This window comes from Panthera pardus, unplaced genomic scaffold (genome assembly GCF_024362965.1).
Source record: "Panthera pardus isolate Hobbes unplaced genomic scaffold, ASM2436296v1 HiC_scaffold_3, whole genome shotgun sequence".
NCBI lineage: Eukaryota > Metazoa > Chordata > Mammalia > Carnivora > Felidae > Panthera > Panthera pardus.
In genome coordinates this window covers 3,192,816-3,211,842 of record NW_026526876.1, presented here as the reverse complement: position 1 = coordinate 3,211,842, position 19,027 = coordinate 3,192,816, and the positions used below count along the sequence as shown (strand labels likewise).

Here is a 19,027-nt window from a genome sequence, read left to right as displayed (position 1 = left end):
ACACCCTGCCAGCAACCCTCAGTTTGTTCTCTGTATTTAAGAGTCTCTCTATTTAAGAGCCTCTCCCTCTCTGTTGTCTTATTTTTGCTTCCCTTCCCCTATGTTCGTATGTTTTATTTCTTAAATTCCACATATGAGTGAAATCAAATATTTGTCTTTTCTCTGACTTAATTTCGCTTAGCATAATACAATCTAGATCCATCTACGTCATTGCAAATGGCAAGATTTCATTCTTTTTGGTCACTGGGTAATATTCCATTTTGTGTATATACCACATCTTCTTGATCCATTCATCAGGTGGGCTCTTGCCATACTTTGGCTATTGTGCATAGCGCTGCTATAAACACTGGGGCGCACGTGTCCCTTCGAATCAGCATTTTTGTGTCCTTTGGATAAATACCCAGTAGTGCACTTCCTGGGTCGTAGGGTAGTTCTATTTTTAACTTTTTGAGGAACCTCCATACTGTTTTCCAGAGTGGCTACACCAGTTTGCATTTCTACCAGCAGCTCAAAAGTGTTCCTCTTTCTCTGAATCCTCGCCGAAGTGTTGAATTTTTTTTAGCTTCAGACTTTCACCCGGTTGTATGACTCTGACATTGGGAAATGATTTTTTTCTCTTGCTTCAGTTAATGCTTTAGGTTGGATCCTACTAGTGTATTCATATGTAGACCAAAAATGAGAAGAAATAAACAGAATAAGAATATTGGTAATTTTAACAGTTGGGGTGGCAATAACTTATTTTCCTCTATGAGGAATGGCCCTGGGAGATGCCTGTAGCTGGAGTCTGCTGAAGTACAGGCCCTGGAAGAGGTGCAGCACAGAGAAGTGCCAGGGCTGGGATCCTCCAGTCTGCAAAGACAGGAGACCTTAAGTTTCATAGTCAGCAATGTAAGATTATAAATACAATAAATGGCTAATGTCTTACACCTATGTATGTGCACCTATACTCTTACAGATCTGTGACCCCAGTAGAAAAATGAGCAGGGTTACGTAAACACTTGGTTTACAGAAGGGAAAATCCTGTTAAAAAAAAGGAAATTTGTCCTCATCAATAGTAAAAGAAATTCAGTAACACCAATGCTGATTGGCTACAGCAGTGATCAGATGTTGCTTATGAGATCACTGAATTCTTTTAATAATTTTTTTTTTTTTTAACGTTTATTTATTTTTGGGATAGAGAGAGACCGAGCATGAACGGGGGAGGGGCAGAGAGAGAGGGAGACACAGAATCGGAAGCAGGCTCCAGGCTCTGAGCCATCAGCCCAGAGCCTGACGCGGGGCTCGAACTCACGAACCGCGAGATCGTGACCTGAGCCGAAGTCGGACGCTCAACCGACTGAGCCACCCAGGCTCCCCAAGATCACTGAATTCTTAAAGTTAGTGAAGGGAGGTTATTACAGCGTTATTAACAATACTTAAACTTAAAAATTGCCTAAATATCTTAAAATAGAATTTTAAACATTTATTGGTATAGATTGTTTTTATGGAATCACTAATATAATAATTTTGAAGAATGTATAATGTAGAGAGGTACGTGCAGTTCATGATTATAGTAGGTTAAACAAGTAAGGTATATAATCACGTTGGGTCATCCTGGTTTTATTTCCATGTATACATATGTACACAGGTATAAAAGACAGGAAATGTATCAGCATACTTAGAATCCGTTGCTGGTAGAATTATGAGCAATTATTGTCTTCTTTAACATAATTCTGGGTCTTCAACATTCCGATGAATGTGTTATTTTTCTTAGAAAATAAATGTATACATTGTATGTATTAGAAAAATACATTATCTGGAGGGGGAGAATAGCAGGAGTTTTGCCATTTTTGGCTCTTTGTACATGTATGGTGGTGAGTTGTTTGAAAAATTGTCCAAAAAATTGTCCAGACTTTTGATCAGTTCGATGAAAGTAATGTATTTACACAAAAAGGCCAGGAAGTGGTTCCCTAGAGGTAACTGCACATTAACCAGAACAGTTGTGAAACATGCAACCTTCTTGTTTAGTGTGTATCCATGTTCTGTGTTATTTTAGACATGAAAAGGTTCATTTTTTTTCTTTTAGCTATTTAAATCATAAATTAATATTCTTTTTTCTATGTTTATTTTGAGAGAGCGAGAGAGAGCATGAGTGGGGGAGGGGCAGAGAGAGAGAGAGAGAGAGAGAGAGAATCCCAAGCAGGCTCTGTGCTGTCACTGCAGAGCCCGATGTGAGGCTCGATCCCAAGAACCGTGAAATCATGACCTGAGCTGAAATCGTGAGTCGGAAGCTTAACCAACTGAGCCACCCAGGCACCCCTAATCTCATATTCTTTTACTCCTTAGACTTCACGAAAGCCTCGTGAAGAGCGAGATGTGTCTCAATGTGAAAGTGTAGCTTCCACTGTTTCTGCTCAGGAGGATGAAGATATTGAAGCTTCTAATGAAGAAGAAAATCCAGAAGACAGTGAAGGTATCTTAAAGTCTTAAATTTAGTTGTGACTTCCGCTAGCCAAATCTGTAATTGTTAGCTTAGTCATTTGACTATTTAAGAATTGCTTCATGAAGGAAAAAGTATTATCAGTGTTTTCATGGCATAGAGACCTTAAACTTGAGCACAGTGTATTTATTCCATCAACAAACATTTATGTAGCACCTGAGATGGCCCAGTTACCACAACCAGAGGATCTTTAAAATGGCACTCCGTTATCTAGAAAGATGTCTGTGCACCTATGTCGTTGCCATATTTATTTGTCCAGTTAGTATCATCGATTACATTTCCTTCTTTGTTGCACTGACTTTGATTGACTTCAATTTTTACAAAGACTTACTTACATATGTCCTGTTTATGCTTTCGTATAAGGAGAATTAACGACCCTAGAAGCCCCAATAGAAAAGAATGTCAACCCAAGAAACTTAAGAAATAAAAATCTTTTTTGTCATCTGAAAAAATTAATGACCACTTCCTGAAAAAGTAAATGTTTTCTTAGTTTTTGCTAGTTAAAGAAAAAAGTCCAAATTTATTTCAATTCATATTACTATTCAAGTTTCTATAGATTTCTTTTGTGAATTGACTGCTTCTGACATGGGGTTTTTCAATGATTTTAGTAGCTCTCTATAAATGATATCTTAGATATGTTCATGTTTTGTATATGCAAATATTTTTTCCATCTCATTCGCTTTTTGTTTTGATTTTAAATTACGAGTTTAAATTTTGTATGTAATCAGAGCTGTTTATATATGTTCCTTGGTAGGTGCTCATATTTTAAGCTTAGGAAGTTCTATACCTTCTAGGAGTTTCAGAAATACTAGATTTTGTTTTATTTTTTTTTTCTACAAGTTGCTGACTTTTATTTTTTAAAAAATTTTTAAGTTTATTTATTTTGGGAGGGAGAGAGAATCCCAAGCAAGCTCTGCATTGTTAGTACAGAGACCGAACTCACAAACAGTGAAATCATGACCTGAGCCAAAATCAAGAGTCGAATGCTTAACTGACCGAGCCATCCAGGTGCCCCTGTTGTTGGCTTTTAAACTGAAGTTTTGTTTTGAATGTGTTTGGGCTTTGAGCGATAAATAGCTTTTTTTCTGTGAGGTTTTCTGGAAAATGAGAATCCTGGGGCAAGCTCACTCTGGGGTGGCAGAAGGGTGCGTAGACTATGAATGTCAGGATGGTGTGCTTATGGTTCTTAAGAGATCATGCAAGGTTATTCATTTTCATAGGTTTGTTGCTGGTAGGTAGTATTCTCTGGGTTATAAATGTACATGGAGCCTGTATTAACCCGCTTGGGCTGTCATAACAGACTATCACAGACTGGGTGGCTTAAACAACAGAAATTTATTTTTTCACGGTTCTGGAGGTTGAAGCCCAAGATCAGGATGCAAACAGGATTGGTTTCTAGTGAACCTGTCTTCCTGGCTTGCAGAAGAAAGCCTTCTTGCTTTGTCCTCACATGACCTTCCCGTTGTGCACATGTGCTCTTGGTATCTCTCTTCTCGTAAGGACACCACTGGTCCTAGTGGATTCGGGTCCCACCCTCATGGCCTCATTTAAGCTTAATTGTCTCCTTAAAAGCACTGTCTCCAAATACAGTTTCCTTGGGGGTTAGGGCTTCAACATATAAAGTTTGTGGGGGACATAATCCAGTCCATAACAAAGCCCAAACCTAATTATCATAAATATGTTTATCTCAGACACAGAAGCCTAACAGATTTTCAGAAGCTGAGCACCAAAAAGTGACTTGTTTCCTTTTGTTTTCTTCCTGTTACTTTGTCTTGGTGTGAAGGTTTTTTCAGATTGTCACATAAGGTTATTAAGGTTATGAAATAAGGTTATAAATAAGGTCATTAAAGTAATTAAGGTTAAGTTTAAGCATAAAAGGTTAAGCATAAGGTTAAGGTTAAGCATAAGGTTAAGGCTAAGCATAAAAATAATGTTTCTGTCTGATCAGGCGTGGGGGTTGGTGGGCACACATTCCCATCCATACAGGGGGTTATGTTGTGACTCCTAGACTAGTTTCTCGCGAATAGGAAATGAACTCGCCCCTAGAATTGTGCGATCCCCATTTCCTGTTGACTGAATTTCAAGGTGTCAAGGAAAAGGCAGTACAATGAAGTTTACATGGCCTGTGATCTCATGCTTATCGTCACTGTTTCTCACGTGGCGCTGCTCGTGTCTGTGGGAGATTGTCGGCAGTGCGCGAGCAGAGAGCAAGATGGGTTGTTCATTCGACTGTGTGCGTCTCTGACAGAGGAGTTGGAGCAAAGATAACGGAAACTTGACCAAAATTTGGATTTATTCGTGTTCTTTTGTTCCAAGTCATTCTTTAAGCGAAAATAAAAAAGACACTCATTTGGCTGGTGCTTGGTGAAGCATCCTGCCTTGGAAACACTCCTACTCTTCTGTGGCTTGGAGGAAGAAAGTAATCGAAGAAGTGCTTATGACAGGTGATGTCTGCTGCGCGGTCATGAACATGGCTTCCTAATATTGTGAAGACAAATGACTTGGTAACTTGCCCTCGGGTTTGAGGCTTTCCGTTGAATGGGAATGAAATGAAGTGAGGCCTTTTGTTAGCCTTTCAACATTTTGGTAGCATCTTTCATTAACAGTGATTGCTGCCGTATGTTTAGACCTTACTAAGTGGGAGGTTCTGTCCTGAGCTTTTGTCTGTGACGTTTTGTTTTGATTTCGTTTTTATATCTGTCACTTGAGCTCCCGTGCGAACTCCAGGCTCATGCATCTGACTGCCTACTTAACGTTTCCATTTGGATGCCCAAGAGCCAGCTTAACATCCAGAACAAACTTTCGATTCCCCACCACTGGAGGCCTCTTTTCCCTCCAGTCTTTCCCTGGGCCAACAAATGACACTCTCCTACCCTACATGTGGTCCATCAGTGGATATTTAGAGGCACTAGTGAGAATCTCATCCCATCTCCCTACCCTCATTGCTGCTACTTTGGTTCTGAGCCACTGCCCATGTTCACTGCAGCAGCCCCCTGATTGGTCGCCTTGCTGCTCTTTGTCCCATTATGTTTCTGTGCCTTTACACCAACCACAACCAGAGTGAACCTTCTAAAGTGTCAATCAGACTGTGTTGTGCCTCTGTTCCAAATGCTGTGATGCTCTCACATTTCGTTCAGAAGCCTGGGACTTGTTGTGAGGCCCTGCACGAACTGGCCCATACACCTCTGCGACCCTTTTGCAAACCACTTTTCTGCTTACCCACTATGTTCTTTGTTGTTGTTAATTGAGATATCTTTGACCCATAATGCTAGTTTCAGATGTCCAAACTAATCATTCAGTATTTGTATTGGTTGAGAAACGATCATAGTAAGTCGTGTTAACATCCATCGCCTCACATAGTTACAGTTTTTTTCTTGTGATGAGAATTTTTAAGATCTACTTTCTTAGCAACTTTCAAGTGTACGATACAGTATTACTAGCTATAGTCGCCAGGCTGTGCATTACATTTCCAGGACTGACTTAATCTTCTAATCGAAAGTTGGAACCTTTTGGCTTCCTTCACTCATTTCTCCCTTCTTCTGCCTCTGGTAACCACAAATTGTTCTGTGTGTTCATGGTTTTGGTTGTTTGTTTGTTTGTTTTTAAGATTCTTCTTACAAGTGAAATTATTCAATATTTGTCCTCTGTCTGACTTATCTCACGTAGCATTATGCCCTCAGGGGCCATCCCTGTTGCAAATGGCCAGAATTCCTTTTTTTTTTTTTTTTTAAATTTATTTATTTTTGAGGGAGAGAGAGAGAGAGAGAGAGAGAAAATGAGTGTGGGGGAGGAGCAGAGAGAGAGGGAGACACAGAACCTGAAGCAGGCTCCGGGCTCTGAGCTGTCAGCACAGAGCCAGACGCGGGGTTTGAACTCACAAACTGAGTGATCATGACCTGAGCCAAAGTCGGACGCTTAACAGACTGAGCCACCCGGGCGCCCCCCCACCCCCTTTTTAATGGCTGAATAATACTCTATTGTGTGTATGTGTCTGTGTCTGTATCTATACCCCACATTTTCTTTATCCATTCATCCATTGATGGACACTTAGGTTGTTTCAGTGTCTTGGCTCTTGTAAGGCTCTTGTAAATAATGTTGCAATCAATGCGAGGGTGCACATATCTTTTCGAGTTAGTGTTTGTTTTTTTTTTTTTTCAAGATGAATTCCCAGAAGAGGAATTGCTGGATCAAATGGTAGTTCTACTTTTAATTTTTTGAGGAACCTCCATACTCTTTGTCATAGCCACTGCCCTAATTTACATTCCCACCACCAGTGTACAAGGGCTCCCTTTCTCCACTTGTTATTTCTTGCCTTTCTGATCATAACCATCCTGACAGATGTGAGGTGATTGCTCACTCTGTTCTAACCACGTTGTTCTCTTTGCTGTTTGAGCAAAGCAACCCCCACTTCGGGGGTTTTGCGTGCGCGGATCCTTCTACCGTTTCCCCAAGATGTCCCTGGTTCGTTCTGCCATTTCCTTCAGGCCTCTGCTGAAATGTCACCTTACCTCTTTAATACCCTCTTCTTCACTGGTTCCTCAGTTTTGCTACTCACTGTGCTTATGACTTCCAGATGCATCATGTACTTAATTGTTCACTGTCCGTTTGACACCCGACTGTCAGGTCCTCTAGAGTTCAGTTTGGTCTTTTCACTTCTCTGTCCCCAGCGCACCCTGCACGTTGGGTGTTTTGTACCTAATTGAATGAGTGAGAGGATGAATTTGTAGGGTTTTAAAATACTATGTTATGCATTGAAAGTATCTTTTCCCATATGGTCAGTTAAGCCTTTATTGTTTTCTGTGTAAATGATGTATCTGTAGCTTCAGAGTTTCCTGTTTTGCTTTCAGACATTTCTACATACCTCCTGAGGTTATACATATCCTGTCCTACGTTATCTTCTCGAATTTTGAAAACTCTATTCCCTTTGGAGTTATTTTTGTGTGTAGTGTAAGGTAGGGTCCATGTTTTTCTTCCAGACAAGGAGCCGGTTCTGAGGGAGCTAGTTTATTAAATAATCATCCTTTACCCAACGATTTGAAATGTCACCTTTGGTATATATTAATTTCCCATCTACTTTAGGATCTATTCCTAGGCATTGCCTTCTGCATTGCTGATTTATTTTGTCTATCACTCTGGCAATTGCAAACATGTGATACGTTGGCTTTGTGGTAAGTTTGACTATCTGGAGAAGCAGGCCTCTCACTCTAATGTTCTTCATACTTTTCTGAGATTTTCTCAGGGACTTGTTCTTCATATACACTCTAAATTAGTTTATCTAGTTTAAGAAATCTTTCCTGGGGCACCTGGATGGCTCAGTTGATTAAGTGTCTGACTTGGGCTCAGGCCATGATCTCGCGGTTCATGTGTTCAAGCCCCGCATCAGGCTCTGTGCTGACCACTCAGAGCCTGGAGCCTGCTTCAGATTCTGTGTCTTCCTCTCACTCTGCCCTTCCCTCACTTGTGCTCTGTCTCTGTCTCTCAAAAATGAATAAACATTAAAATAAAACTTCTTTTAATTAAAAAAAAAAAAAATCTTCCTTACCAACCATTGGGGTTCTCATTGGAGGTAAATATATTAATTTGGGGGGAGATTTAAATTTTTATGTTGTCTACTTCAAGAAAATAATCAAACACTGAATGCTATAGTAAACATGTCTGTACGCTGTTCATAATAGTGGCAAATTGGAAGTAGCCTGAGGGTCCAGGCTTTCAAGGAAAAGGGAAGTAAATTTAAGACATGTTCATAATCATTCAGTCACTTTATCCTTCAGCAGATATTTGAGTCTCGTGTGCTAGGCACAGTGCTTGTGCTAGGACTTAAACGATAAGCAAAATAGAGGATCCCTGCCCTCACGGAGGGAAGGGCGATGGCAAAGGCAAGCGCGTGAGTGAGGTTTGGTAAGTTTCGGTTTTTTAGCAGCTCACTCTGGCGTTGTGGTAGAGAATGGTCTGAGGTGGAAGATGGGAGGAGTTGTTTCTGGACTGGAGCGGCAGTTGTGAGGTTGAATAGAAGTGGGTGCATTCAAGGGATCTTTGAATTTTTTTAATTTTTTTGTTTTTTGGGGGGAGGGATATATATATCCCAAGCAGGCTCTATGCTCAGTGTGGGACCAGATATGGGACTCGATCCCGTGACCCTGGGATCATAACCTGAACTGAAATCAAGAGTCGTACGCTCAGCCGACTGAGCCATCCAGGCGCCCCACAAGGGATCTTTTTAGAGAGAAAATCTGTGATGCTTGTCTACACAGGATATGGGGATCAATGAGAGGAAGGATTAAAAGATTGCTCATAGGTTTCTGGTTTAATTAGGTAGTAAACAGTAGAAAAGAATGGGATTTGGGTGTGTTGAGTCCAAGTCTGGTGCAGGAAATACTGAATTTGTGATTCCTTTGAAATATCTAGGTAAAGATGTCACAGGTTAAAACTGCATTTATAAAATGAAACAAACGATGTTGGGGAAGACCAGGGTTACAACGTTAAATTAAAAAGTCTGTGTCATGTTACTCTAGAGCTTTGTTGTCCAGTGTGGTAGCCACTAAATACCTGTGGCTATTGAGCTCTTGAAATGTGGCTAGTTCAAATTGAGATATGCTAAAAATGAAAAATATAATCAGATTTTGAAGACTTAGTACCAAGAAAGGTAAAAATCTCATTGCTAGTTTTCTATGTTGATTACATGTTAAAAAGATAATATTTTAGGCATATCGGGTTAAATAAAATACATGATTTAAAGTTAACTTATCTCTTTACTTTTTTAACGCGACAACCGGAAAAATTAAAATGGCAGGTGTAACTCACATGATGTTCCTATTGGATGGCGCTGTTCTAGAACGGACTGTCAGCCCTCCTGGGTATAAAGAAAAGCACAGAAATGGGCTGGTAGAAATAAACTGAAATGTTACCATTTCTGCGTTTTTTTGTTTAGTTTTGTTTTTTCATCTTTCTTCATTTTTCAAATTTCATGTTAAATGATTTTTCGATACTAAAGGCTTTTACGCTTTCAGTTTCAGAAGGTGAAAACAGTTTGATCTCTCCCTTTCATGCTCTGTAGACACTTTAGCTTCCCAGTGGCTGGCGTACTTCGGTGAGGTCATGCGACAAGTGTCATTCCTTCTAAACCTACTTTGAAGCATGGCTTCTGCCACCCCTGAAACATGTCCATTATCAGATTTTTATGCCGTATCATTATCTTTAAGGTGCTGAAAATAGTTCTGATACAGAAAGTGCTCCTTCTCCTTCACCAGTTGAAGCTGTCAAGCCCGGCGAAGATAGCACTGAAAATGCGTCTTCTCGAGGGAACACAGAACCTGTGGCCGAGCTCGGGTCCACCTCCGAACCTGCGCCCAGTGCGTCTCCCTCCTCGGCAGTGCCAAGTACGAAGCCCGTCGAAAATGAAAGCGCGGAGACCCAGGCGAATGACAGCATCACCGTAGAGGCAGCAGAGCCGATGGACGTTGACCGGCAGGAGCCCAGTGCTGAAGTGACTTCTGTTCTTGACCTCCCCGCGACTACCAGAACGGACTCTGTAGATGTTGACATGAGGGTGCCCGAAAACAATCCGTCTAAAGTCGAAGGAGATACCAAAGAGAGAGACCTGGAGAGAGCCGGCGAGAAGACAGAGCCTGGCGATGAAGACTTGGTGGGGGCCCAGCAGATAGGGGCCCAGAGGCCCGAGCCCCAGTCGGACAATGATTCCAGTGCTACCTGCAGTGCTGATGAAGATGTAGATGGAGAGCCCGAGAGGCAGAGGTGAGCCTCGTTCCTCTAATACTGTTGTATTCTTTGCTCTGTCGGATGCTGAGTCACAGAACGGTGCCGGCCGTGGAGATTACTCCTGCGTAAACCTCGGCAAGTTAAAGGTGGTCTCCGTGCCATTATTACTGGGTTTTGATGCTCTTCATCTGCTTAAATAACCAGGAACAATTAGGTGCTCATAATTTTCAAATGAAAAAGATAATATTTTTTTCCTGCATTGGTTACATGCATCCCATATGTAGCAGAGGAGGGGATCTCATCTGACAAAACTTGTGAACGAAACCACAGATGAGACTGCCGTTCCTGGTGTTGGAAGCAGTAGGACGAGGTGGCGAAGGATGTGGCGGTGAAGGCGAGAGGCATTGGCTTGTTTGCTCTAAGACCGCACAGCCTCAAAACAAGGCCTGCTGTCCCTGTGCATTAGAGGGTAGAATATGTTGGGAGGAGAAACATGTTCAGTGTTCTGAAAACATTTTAGAAGGCATGATTTAAACATAAGCTCTAGGTAATTATCACAGTCACTGTTTATATCAGTTCAAATTCTAGATTATTCATATTTGTAATTGAAAATATGTATAACATACATGAATATAGGACTGTTTTTAGTCACTAAGTTAATAATACAAAACTATTTTATGTGTATGGTTTTTATAAGTTACAGTAAAAAGATAAATTTTTATAGGAATAGATATTGCTTTATTTAATATGTGTGCATTCCTTGGGATTTCCTTTTCCTTGAAAGCAATAGAATCCCCTAGAATCACAGTAGAATGTTTCATCGGTGCAGATTCTAGAAATGAATTCGACTAAAAACATCATTTATTTTTTTATTTTATTTTTTTTTAAGTTTATTTATTTTTGAGACAGAGACAGAGCATGAACGGGGGAGGGTCAGAGAGAGCAGAAGACACAGAATCGGAAGCAGGCTCCAGGCTCTGAGCCATCAGCCCAGAGCCCGACGCGGGGCTCGAACTCACGGACTGCGAGATGGTGACCTGAGCCAAAGTCGGACGCTTAACCGACCGAGCCACCCAGGCGCCCCTAAAAACATCATTTAATCAGAAACCCAGTCCAACACTTTTTTTCTTTTTCTCCCCTCCTGTTTTTTAAAAAGGAAGGCAAATAAGCCACTCACCTAAGTGCCACATTCTGTTCCTCTAAGATGAGGATTCTCTGTGTTTTTCCACTGTTGGTTTTAGAAACTACAGGAAGGTAGTAACCTTGGAGGAACACCCGACGAGATGAACATGATAGTAGTCTTGAAATTCAGAAACTCCTCGTAAATATATGGTGGTGGGCTTTGAGGGACACTCCAAAGTCTGCATCACTCCCCAACCGTCACATGACACATCCTACGTTTTCTACATTGTAACACCATCTTTATTCCTTATGGATGATGTTGATTGTTTTCTTTCATACATTCTGATTTTCTTATCAACTTGTACTTTTTAAAATGTTCGTCTTTCCCCAATAATACTGGGAAGTATGATCAAGCCTGCAAGGTGTGGGGTATGGCACTGGTGTATGATTTTCCCCGTGCATGTATTGGGTGTCCTGAACTCCAGTGTAGGTAACGAACCTGAGTGAAGCAGGTGGAATGTGGGGCGAAAGGGACTGTGGGGAACGGAGAAGCGCTTGCTGTTTGGAAAAGGAGCGAGCCGCATGTCGTTGCCGTGCAGGAGTGCTGCTTCTGTGCTGCCATTTCTTTTCCGTTTCTCATGAGAAACCAGGAGTCTGGACTCTTGGGTGGAACTCTCAGTTTTTAAAATGTTCATGGGCAGTTGTTTTAAAAAAGAATGCCCTTTGATCCTGGCAAGATACAGATGACTAGTTTGTAATCTCTGTTAGTGGTAGATTAGGACTTACAAGATTCCATTTTATAATGGAATTTGTTCAGACTGCGTGGTTAGATGCAGATGATTAAATTCAGATTATTTTCAACCTATAAATCAATATTAGGTTTCTTGGACAATTAGCATTACAGAGTCCCTTTTTTCCTTACTCTTCAAATCTCTTCTAAGGTTAATGCGTTGCGTATGTGTGCACACCTACACGTTAACTACTTAGAAGGAATTATGATTGTACATTTAAAGTCTTAAACAAGAATAGGGGCACCTGGGTGGCTCGGTTGGGCATCCAACTTCAGCGCAGGTCATGGTCTCACGGTCCGTGAGTTCAAGCCCCTTGTCGGGCTCTGTGCTGACAGCTCAGAGATGACCGCTCAGAGCCTGGAGCCTGCTTTGGATTCTGTGTCTCCCTCTCTCTGTTCCCCTCCCCCGCTCACACTCTGTCTCTTTCTCTCTCTCTCTCTCTCTCAAAAATAAGATTAAAAACATGTTTTTTTTAAGTCTTAAAGAAGAATATATTAATTTATCTTTTTTTATTGCCAATTGTAGAATGTTTCCCATGGACTCAAAGCCTTCATTGTTAAACCCTCCTGGATCTATACTGGTCTCATCCCCAATAAAACCAAATCCACTGGACCTGCCACAGCTTCAACATAGAGCTGCTGTTATCCCACCGATGGTAAGTTTTCTAAGTGAGGAAGAGAAGTAAAGTTGAGAAATAAAGACCTTTAGAGATCCTTCTTCTCTTAATCAGTACTTGACCTTTTAAAAAATCGTGGTAAAAAGCACACAACATAAAATTTACCATCTTTTTTTATGTGTACAGTTCAGTACTGTTAAATATATTTGTTGTTGTGAAATAGATCTCCAGAACTTTTCATCTTGCAGAAGCGAGACTCTCGTCTTACTAAGTGGTCACTCTCTTTTGCCCCTCCCCGCCAGCACCTGACTACCACCATTCTATTTTCTGTCTCTGAATTTGGCTGCTTAGATACTTCATTTAAGTGGAATCATACAGTGTTTGTCTTTTTGTGACTGGCTTATTTCACTCAGCATAAAGTCCTTAAGGTTAATCCAGGTTATAGCATGTCATAATCTCTTTCCTTTTTAAGAATGATAATCTCCCTTTGTATGTATATATCACATTTTGTTTATCCAGTCATCTGTCGCTCTGTTCCTTTTTCAAATGGATTCATTGTGATAGTTGATTGAAATGGTCATTTCTGTTTCAGGAAGAAAAAAACAAAACACCAAAGAAATATAATCCTCTAGCCATAAATGTTAGCAAGCTTTGCTTTTGTTTTATTTGTTTTGCTATAAAGTGGTGGTAGAATAAATGTATGATTAGGTTTTGAATATTAAGAATGAATTATAAAGATTATGGCTAACTGCAGTATACAATTCCAAATCTAGTTTTATTTACACTTTACTCGAATGATCTCTACAAGCTTGACTCCGTTTTGACACTGAATTCTGAACTTGGGTATTGCTCTTTTACCTAGTAATGTTTTCGCTCTTGCTTTATTTCAGGGGATGTAACTTTGTTTCCTGTCTCCTATGATAATTAAAAAAAATAAAGTGTGTACTTATGACTCACACACAAATCACTGAACATTTACTCATTCATTGATTTACTCAAATGGACATTTATTGAGTGTCCAGTTCAAGACAACATTGTTAATGCTGTATGGAATATTTATATATCATAATCTCTGACTTGAAAAAATTTAGAGATTGGTCTTGATAATAAGACATAGGAAAATATTACAATAAAAATTAAGATGAATTATAACAATGTGATGCTCTATTAAGTTAGAAAATATAGTATGGATATTTCAGAAGGAGAGCTTCCTTCTTAATGAGACTCTTAAAGAAGACTCCACATAGGAAATAATACTTTGGGGGGCACTTGGTAGCCCAGTGGGTTGAGCGTCTGCCTCTTTTTTTTTTGGCTCAAGTCATGATCCCAGGGTCGTAGGATCTAGCCCTGCATCAGGCTCCGCGCTATGCATGGAGCCTGCTTGGGATTCTCTCTCTCCCTCTGCTCCTCTCTCCTGCTTACACGCTCTTTCTCTCTCTCTTAAGAAGAAAAAAAAAAAAAAAAATTAGAATACATCTTGCCAAATAGCCAGCTTCACTAACCAGGACATTTGTGGAACCATTAATGTACTTGAAGAATAAACATTTAAAAAAAAAAAAAAAAAAAGGAAATAACATTGTGGTTGGACCAAAACAATTCATTAGGCTTTATAGCAAAAGGAGGAAGAGCCATGTTTACAAATAAACCAAAGCACAAAAGCAAGTAAATTTTGTGCGTGTTTTGGGGTCAGTGAAGAATTCTATTTATAATAGCAGAAAAAACTATGGAAGTCTTTATTTAGGTAATAGTTTCTAAAAAAAGCTCTCTATTTTCCCCCGGAAGTTTTTGTATTATGGGGTAATGGACTGTGTTAGGGGCTGTTTATTTAGTATCGAACTGAACAGGTTGGGTTCTTTCCTTCATGAAGTGAGAGAGACAGAAAATAAACAAGGAAAACATGCATTATTGCAGATTGTGCTATTGTAAGTCCTGTCGGTGTACTCTGAAAGAAAGAAACGGGGCCGCAGTAAGAAGGAATATGGGGAGGAAGTTACTGAAGCGTATCGGATGGTAAGGGATGGCCTGTCTGAAGAAGTAACATTTAACAGCCGCCCTGATAGGTCAATGAATTGGGTGTGGGAGGTGAGTGAGGTTGATTAGTCAAGGATGTCCGCCAGGAACCTGGCTTAAGCCGCTAAGGTTCCATTTTCTAAGACGGAGGTCACTGAGGGGGAAGCATTGAATTTAGGAAATGAGGTATTTCTATTTGAATGCAGGTTTTGAGGTGCTTTGAGATATCCAGGTGGAGTTATTATGCAGCCATTCTGTGTGGGGCTTGGAGCAAACATCTTAGAAATAGAAATTGATGAGTTGTTAACATATAGATGACGTTTAAACCCACAGAAGTGGGTCTGATTACCTGCTGCGGGAGCCTGGAGAGGAGGGGCGTTGAGTCATCAGGGATTTGGCCATCATAAGTGAAAAGCAGACAGAAATATTTTGATTTCTCTTATCATAAGTTTTGTGATTTTTTTTTTTTCCAAATGTTTGTTTTCGAGAGCGCGAGAGAGACAGAGTGCAAGGGGGAAGGGATAGAGAGAGAGAGGGAGATGTAGGATCCGAGCTGTCAGCCAGGAGCCCAACGCAGGCTGGAACCCACAAACCATAAAATCATTACCTGAGCCAAAGGCGGACACTTAACCAACTGAGCCACCCAGGCGTCCCCTTTAGTGATTTTGTATTATGTTCAGTTCTGAAAGTGAAATGTTCAGCATTTTAAGCATTACATTTGAAGATTATTTTGATTAAAAAATGGCAAAATCCGGGGCGCCTAGGTGGCTCAGTCAAACGCCTGACTTTGGCTCAGGTCATGATCTCAGAGTTTGTGGGTTCAAGCCCCATGTCAGGCTCTGTACTGACAGCTCGGAGCCTGGAGCCTGCTTCACATTCTGTGTCTCCCTGTCTCTCTGTTCCTCCACCACCTGCCCTCAGTCTCTTTCTCTCTCTCAAATATAAGTAAACATAAAAAAAAAAACGGCAAAATCCTATCAACTGGTATATTACAGAAATAAGCATTATTTGCAGCAGCGGGTCGTTGTTATGTTGGTCATCGGCATACTTAGATTTTTTGTTTCTTCCTGTAGGTTTCCTGTACCCCATGTAATATACCAATTGGAACCCCAGTGAGCGGCTATGCCCTGTACCAGCGTCACATTAAAGCCATGCATGAGTCTGCGCTCCTGGAAGAACAGCGACAGAGGCAAGAACAGATAGATTTGGAATGTAGAAGTTCCACAAGCCCGTGTGGCGCCTCCAAGAGTCCAAGCAGAGAGTGGGAAGGTAGGCAGCGCTGCCATCACAGAGAACTTTCCTGAAGGGAAGCAAAACCGTACTCCAAAGTGGGTCCTTTGTGTTTTGTAGTTTATCAGCATGTTGGTTGATTGATTTCTCTTGCCCCAACACGGAGAATCCCTTCAAATTGACCTCAGTCAGACAGTTGAGGAATGTTTGTATTATTGACTACTCTAAAGGATGGCAGTAACATCTTTGATGGTTTTCGTTAATACGAATTTTCTGATATTTATCTCTATGCTGGAAGACTATAAAAACCATTCTTTCTGCCTACTTATCTGACTTTTCAGAGTAAGTGGGAATTGTTATCGTGCCCTCCAAGCGAGTCACATGTAACAGCAGGATGATGCTCCAATTCTCTGATGACAACTTTGTGAAATGTATAGTGCCAGTCAGACCCTGACTCGTCTCTCACCCCAGCATTTACCAGTTGTTTGGCCAGGGACAGGTCCCTTAACTCTTCTTTTAGTTCTCTCATTTGTAAAGTGCAAGTTATGGATCGATCTGTCAGTCTGTCTGTCTATCTGTCTATTATACCTACCTACCCACTTATCTATCTGTCTAATCTAATCTAATCTGTTTTGTCTATCTATCTATCTATCTATCTATCTATCTATCTATCTATCTATCTATCTTTCTCCCTTGCTGTGATTACAACCCATAAGAATCAACAGTCAGTATTATTTTGTAACATGTGGCTCAGCATTATTCTTTATATAATATTGTATGTAATAATATACAACTTATAATAATAATCAGTGCACTAGTATACACACGGTATAATAGATACCATGGTATATAGGTACCTTCTATAAATGATAATAGAAGGTGTTGTTATCATTGTTGTCCCTGTTGTTATTTCAAGTGACAGGTTTGAGTTGTGCATGCTTTTTCTTTTTTTAATTTTTTTATGTTTATTTTTTATTGTTTTTTATTATTTTTTTTAATATACGAAATTTATTGTCAAATTGGTTTCCATACAACACCCAGTGCTCATCCCAAAAGATGCCCTCTTCAATACCCATCACCCACCCTCCCCTCCCTCCCACCCCCCATCAACCCTCATTTTTATGTTTATTTTTGGGAGAGAGACAGACACAGAGCGTGAGTGGGGGAGGGACAGAGAGAGAGGGAGACACAGAATCCGAAGCAGGCTCCAGACTTCGAGCTGTCAGCACAGAGCCTGATGCAGGGCGTGACCTCATGAACCGCGAGATCATGACCTGAGCTGGAGTCACACACTTAACTGACTGAGCCACTCAGGCTCCCCTCTTTTTTTTTTTTTTTAAATAAGATTGTTTTAATTTTAAGTACTCTCTGCACCCAACATAGGGCTCGAACTCACAACCCCAAGATCAAGAGTTGCACACCTCACCGACTGAGCTAGCTAGATGCCCCTGGCATGCTCTTTTTAGTTGTGCATGATAGATACACTTACTTTCTCTAAAAAGGGGAGAGGGGAGTGATTTCTGAGTTGTAATAAATTCTGGCATGGTTAGGAAATGGCACATGTGTTCTGGTTGACAGTTAACTTACCAACTACGTGCTATAATATGCTTAGGATGTAAGTCTATTAAGGTCTTCATTACTATGGTTTAGATTTTTCCGTAATGATTCAAAAGACTCTTTGTAGTACCTTTTTTAGCTAAGTAAGAGCAATTAGCTGCAGAATGCCATGGATTTCAAGGGCTATTTAATATAAAATGGGAACTGTGGTACTTAAATGATCTTGACCCCCTCCCCCAATCACACCGATGATAAGTTATTAGTTATTTGGTACACTGAGCCTCTAATGTTAGAGTTCTAAATATAAGATTATTAATGTTTTAAGTATAAATCTTATGTTAGTAAAAATAACACCTAGCAAGGCTGGGTGTATAATAGGTGCTAAGTGAATATTTCTTGAATGAAGGTAAAAACGTTAATGATTTGGGGGCTTTTAGTATATTGAGGGTAGAGAATCCTCAGTTGCTAACTCAGTAATTACATGTTGAAGGAATGAGTTAAATGAACTGGAGTATAAATGGACTTAGCAGAAGTGCTTATCTTTTGAGCAGCCCAATTACGAGAAAATCTGTCATGATGAGAATGATAAAAATTATAGAGTAATTTAAAAGTCTGTCAATGTATTCCTTACATAAATGATTTAGAATAAATGTTGGGAGGAAGAATTTAAAAGAACCTAGAAAAAAATGACATTCAAATGATATTTGCCAAATTCGTGCTAAAGCTGAGTATTATTTTTAGTTAGTAATATCTGGATCATTCTAATATGTATATCATATAGTTACTTTAGGACCTCAATATCTTGTCTTGTTCTACTTTATAAATTGGGCTGTATTTGGAAGCTGGAGAGACTGAATCAGGCTAGAGCCCCAACTTCTAAGACTCTAAACAATGAACTGCATTTCTCTCTGGTCAGTCACATTAATCCATGTGGTTTAGGTAAGAGGGGTATCCTAATTTTTAATTGTATTGCAGTGGTCCTTTTTTTCCCCCCAAATTTATTTATTTTTGAAGGAAAGAGAGAGCATGAGAGCATGAGAGCATGAGTGGGGGAGGGGCAGAGAGAGAGGGAGACACAGAATCTGAAACGGGCTCCAGGCTCTGAGCTATCACCACAGAGCCCGATGTGGGGCTTGAACCCATGAACCGTGAGATCATGACCTGAGCCGAAGGAGGACACTTAACCGACTGAGCCACCCAGGCGCCCCTATAGTTCAGTGGTCTTAGAACCACGTGGTAATTATATTTTTGATTAATATGATACCAAGGTGTTTATTAATATGACATCAGTTTGGTTCAAGGTGACCCTAGAAACTGGGGCAGTTGATTCCATTTTGTCCCAAGGTTAAGTTTTGTTTTAGCTCATCTACCTAGTATGTTTGTCCAGTAATTTGTTAACCAAGTGCCTGAAGACTCTGCTAAGTTGATAGGTATCCATACGTAGTTCAGTGTAAAGGATAATTTCCCTTACATTTATACATCCCCCTTATAGAATTGTATACTTGC

At 40.3% G+C, this 19,027-nt stretch overlaps 1 protein-coding gene across 13 annotated transcripts in view; it reads left to right on the top strand.

Moving 5' to 3' along the window:
- NCOR1 (nuclear receptor corepressor 1) overlaps nt 1–19,027 on the top strand; it is a 158,602-nt gene that overhangs the window by 98,553 nt on the left and 41,022 nt on the right. For 11 of the 13 annotated variants that reach the window (XM_053893263.1, XM_053893266.1, XM_053893258.1 and 8 more), the window contains 4 exons: nt 2,326–2,452; nt 9,679–10,231; nt 12,634–12,763; nt 15,808–16,003. In XM_053893263.1, coding sequence (XP_053749238.1) covers nt 2,326–2,452; nt 9,679–10,231; nt 12,634–12,763; nt 15,808–16,003 — 1,006 coding nt within the window. The remainder of the gene's footprint in view (nt 1–2,325; nt 2,453–9,678; nt 10,232–12,633; nt 12,764–15,807; nt 16,004–19,027) is intronic. The other 2 variants (XM_053893264.1, XM_053893260.1) reach the window with 1 other exon arrangement.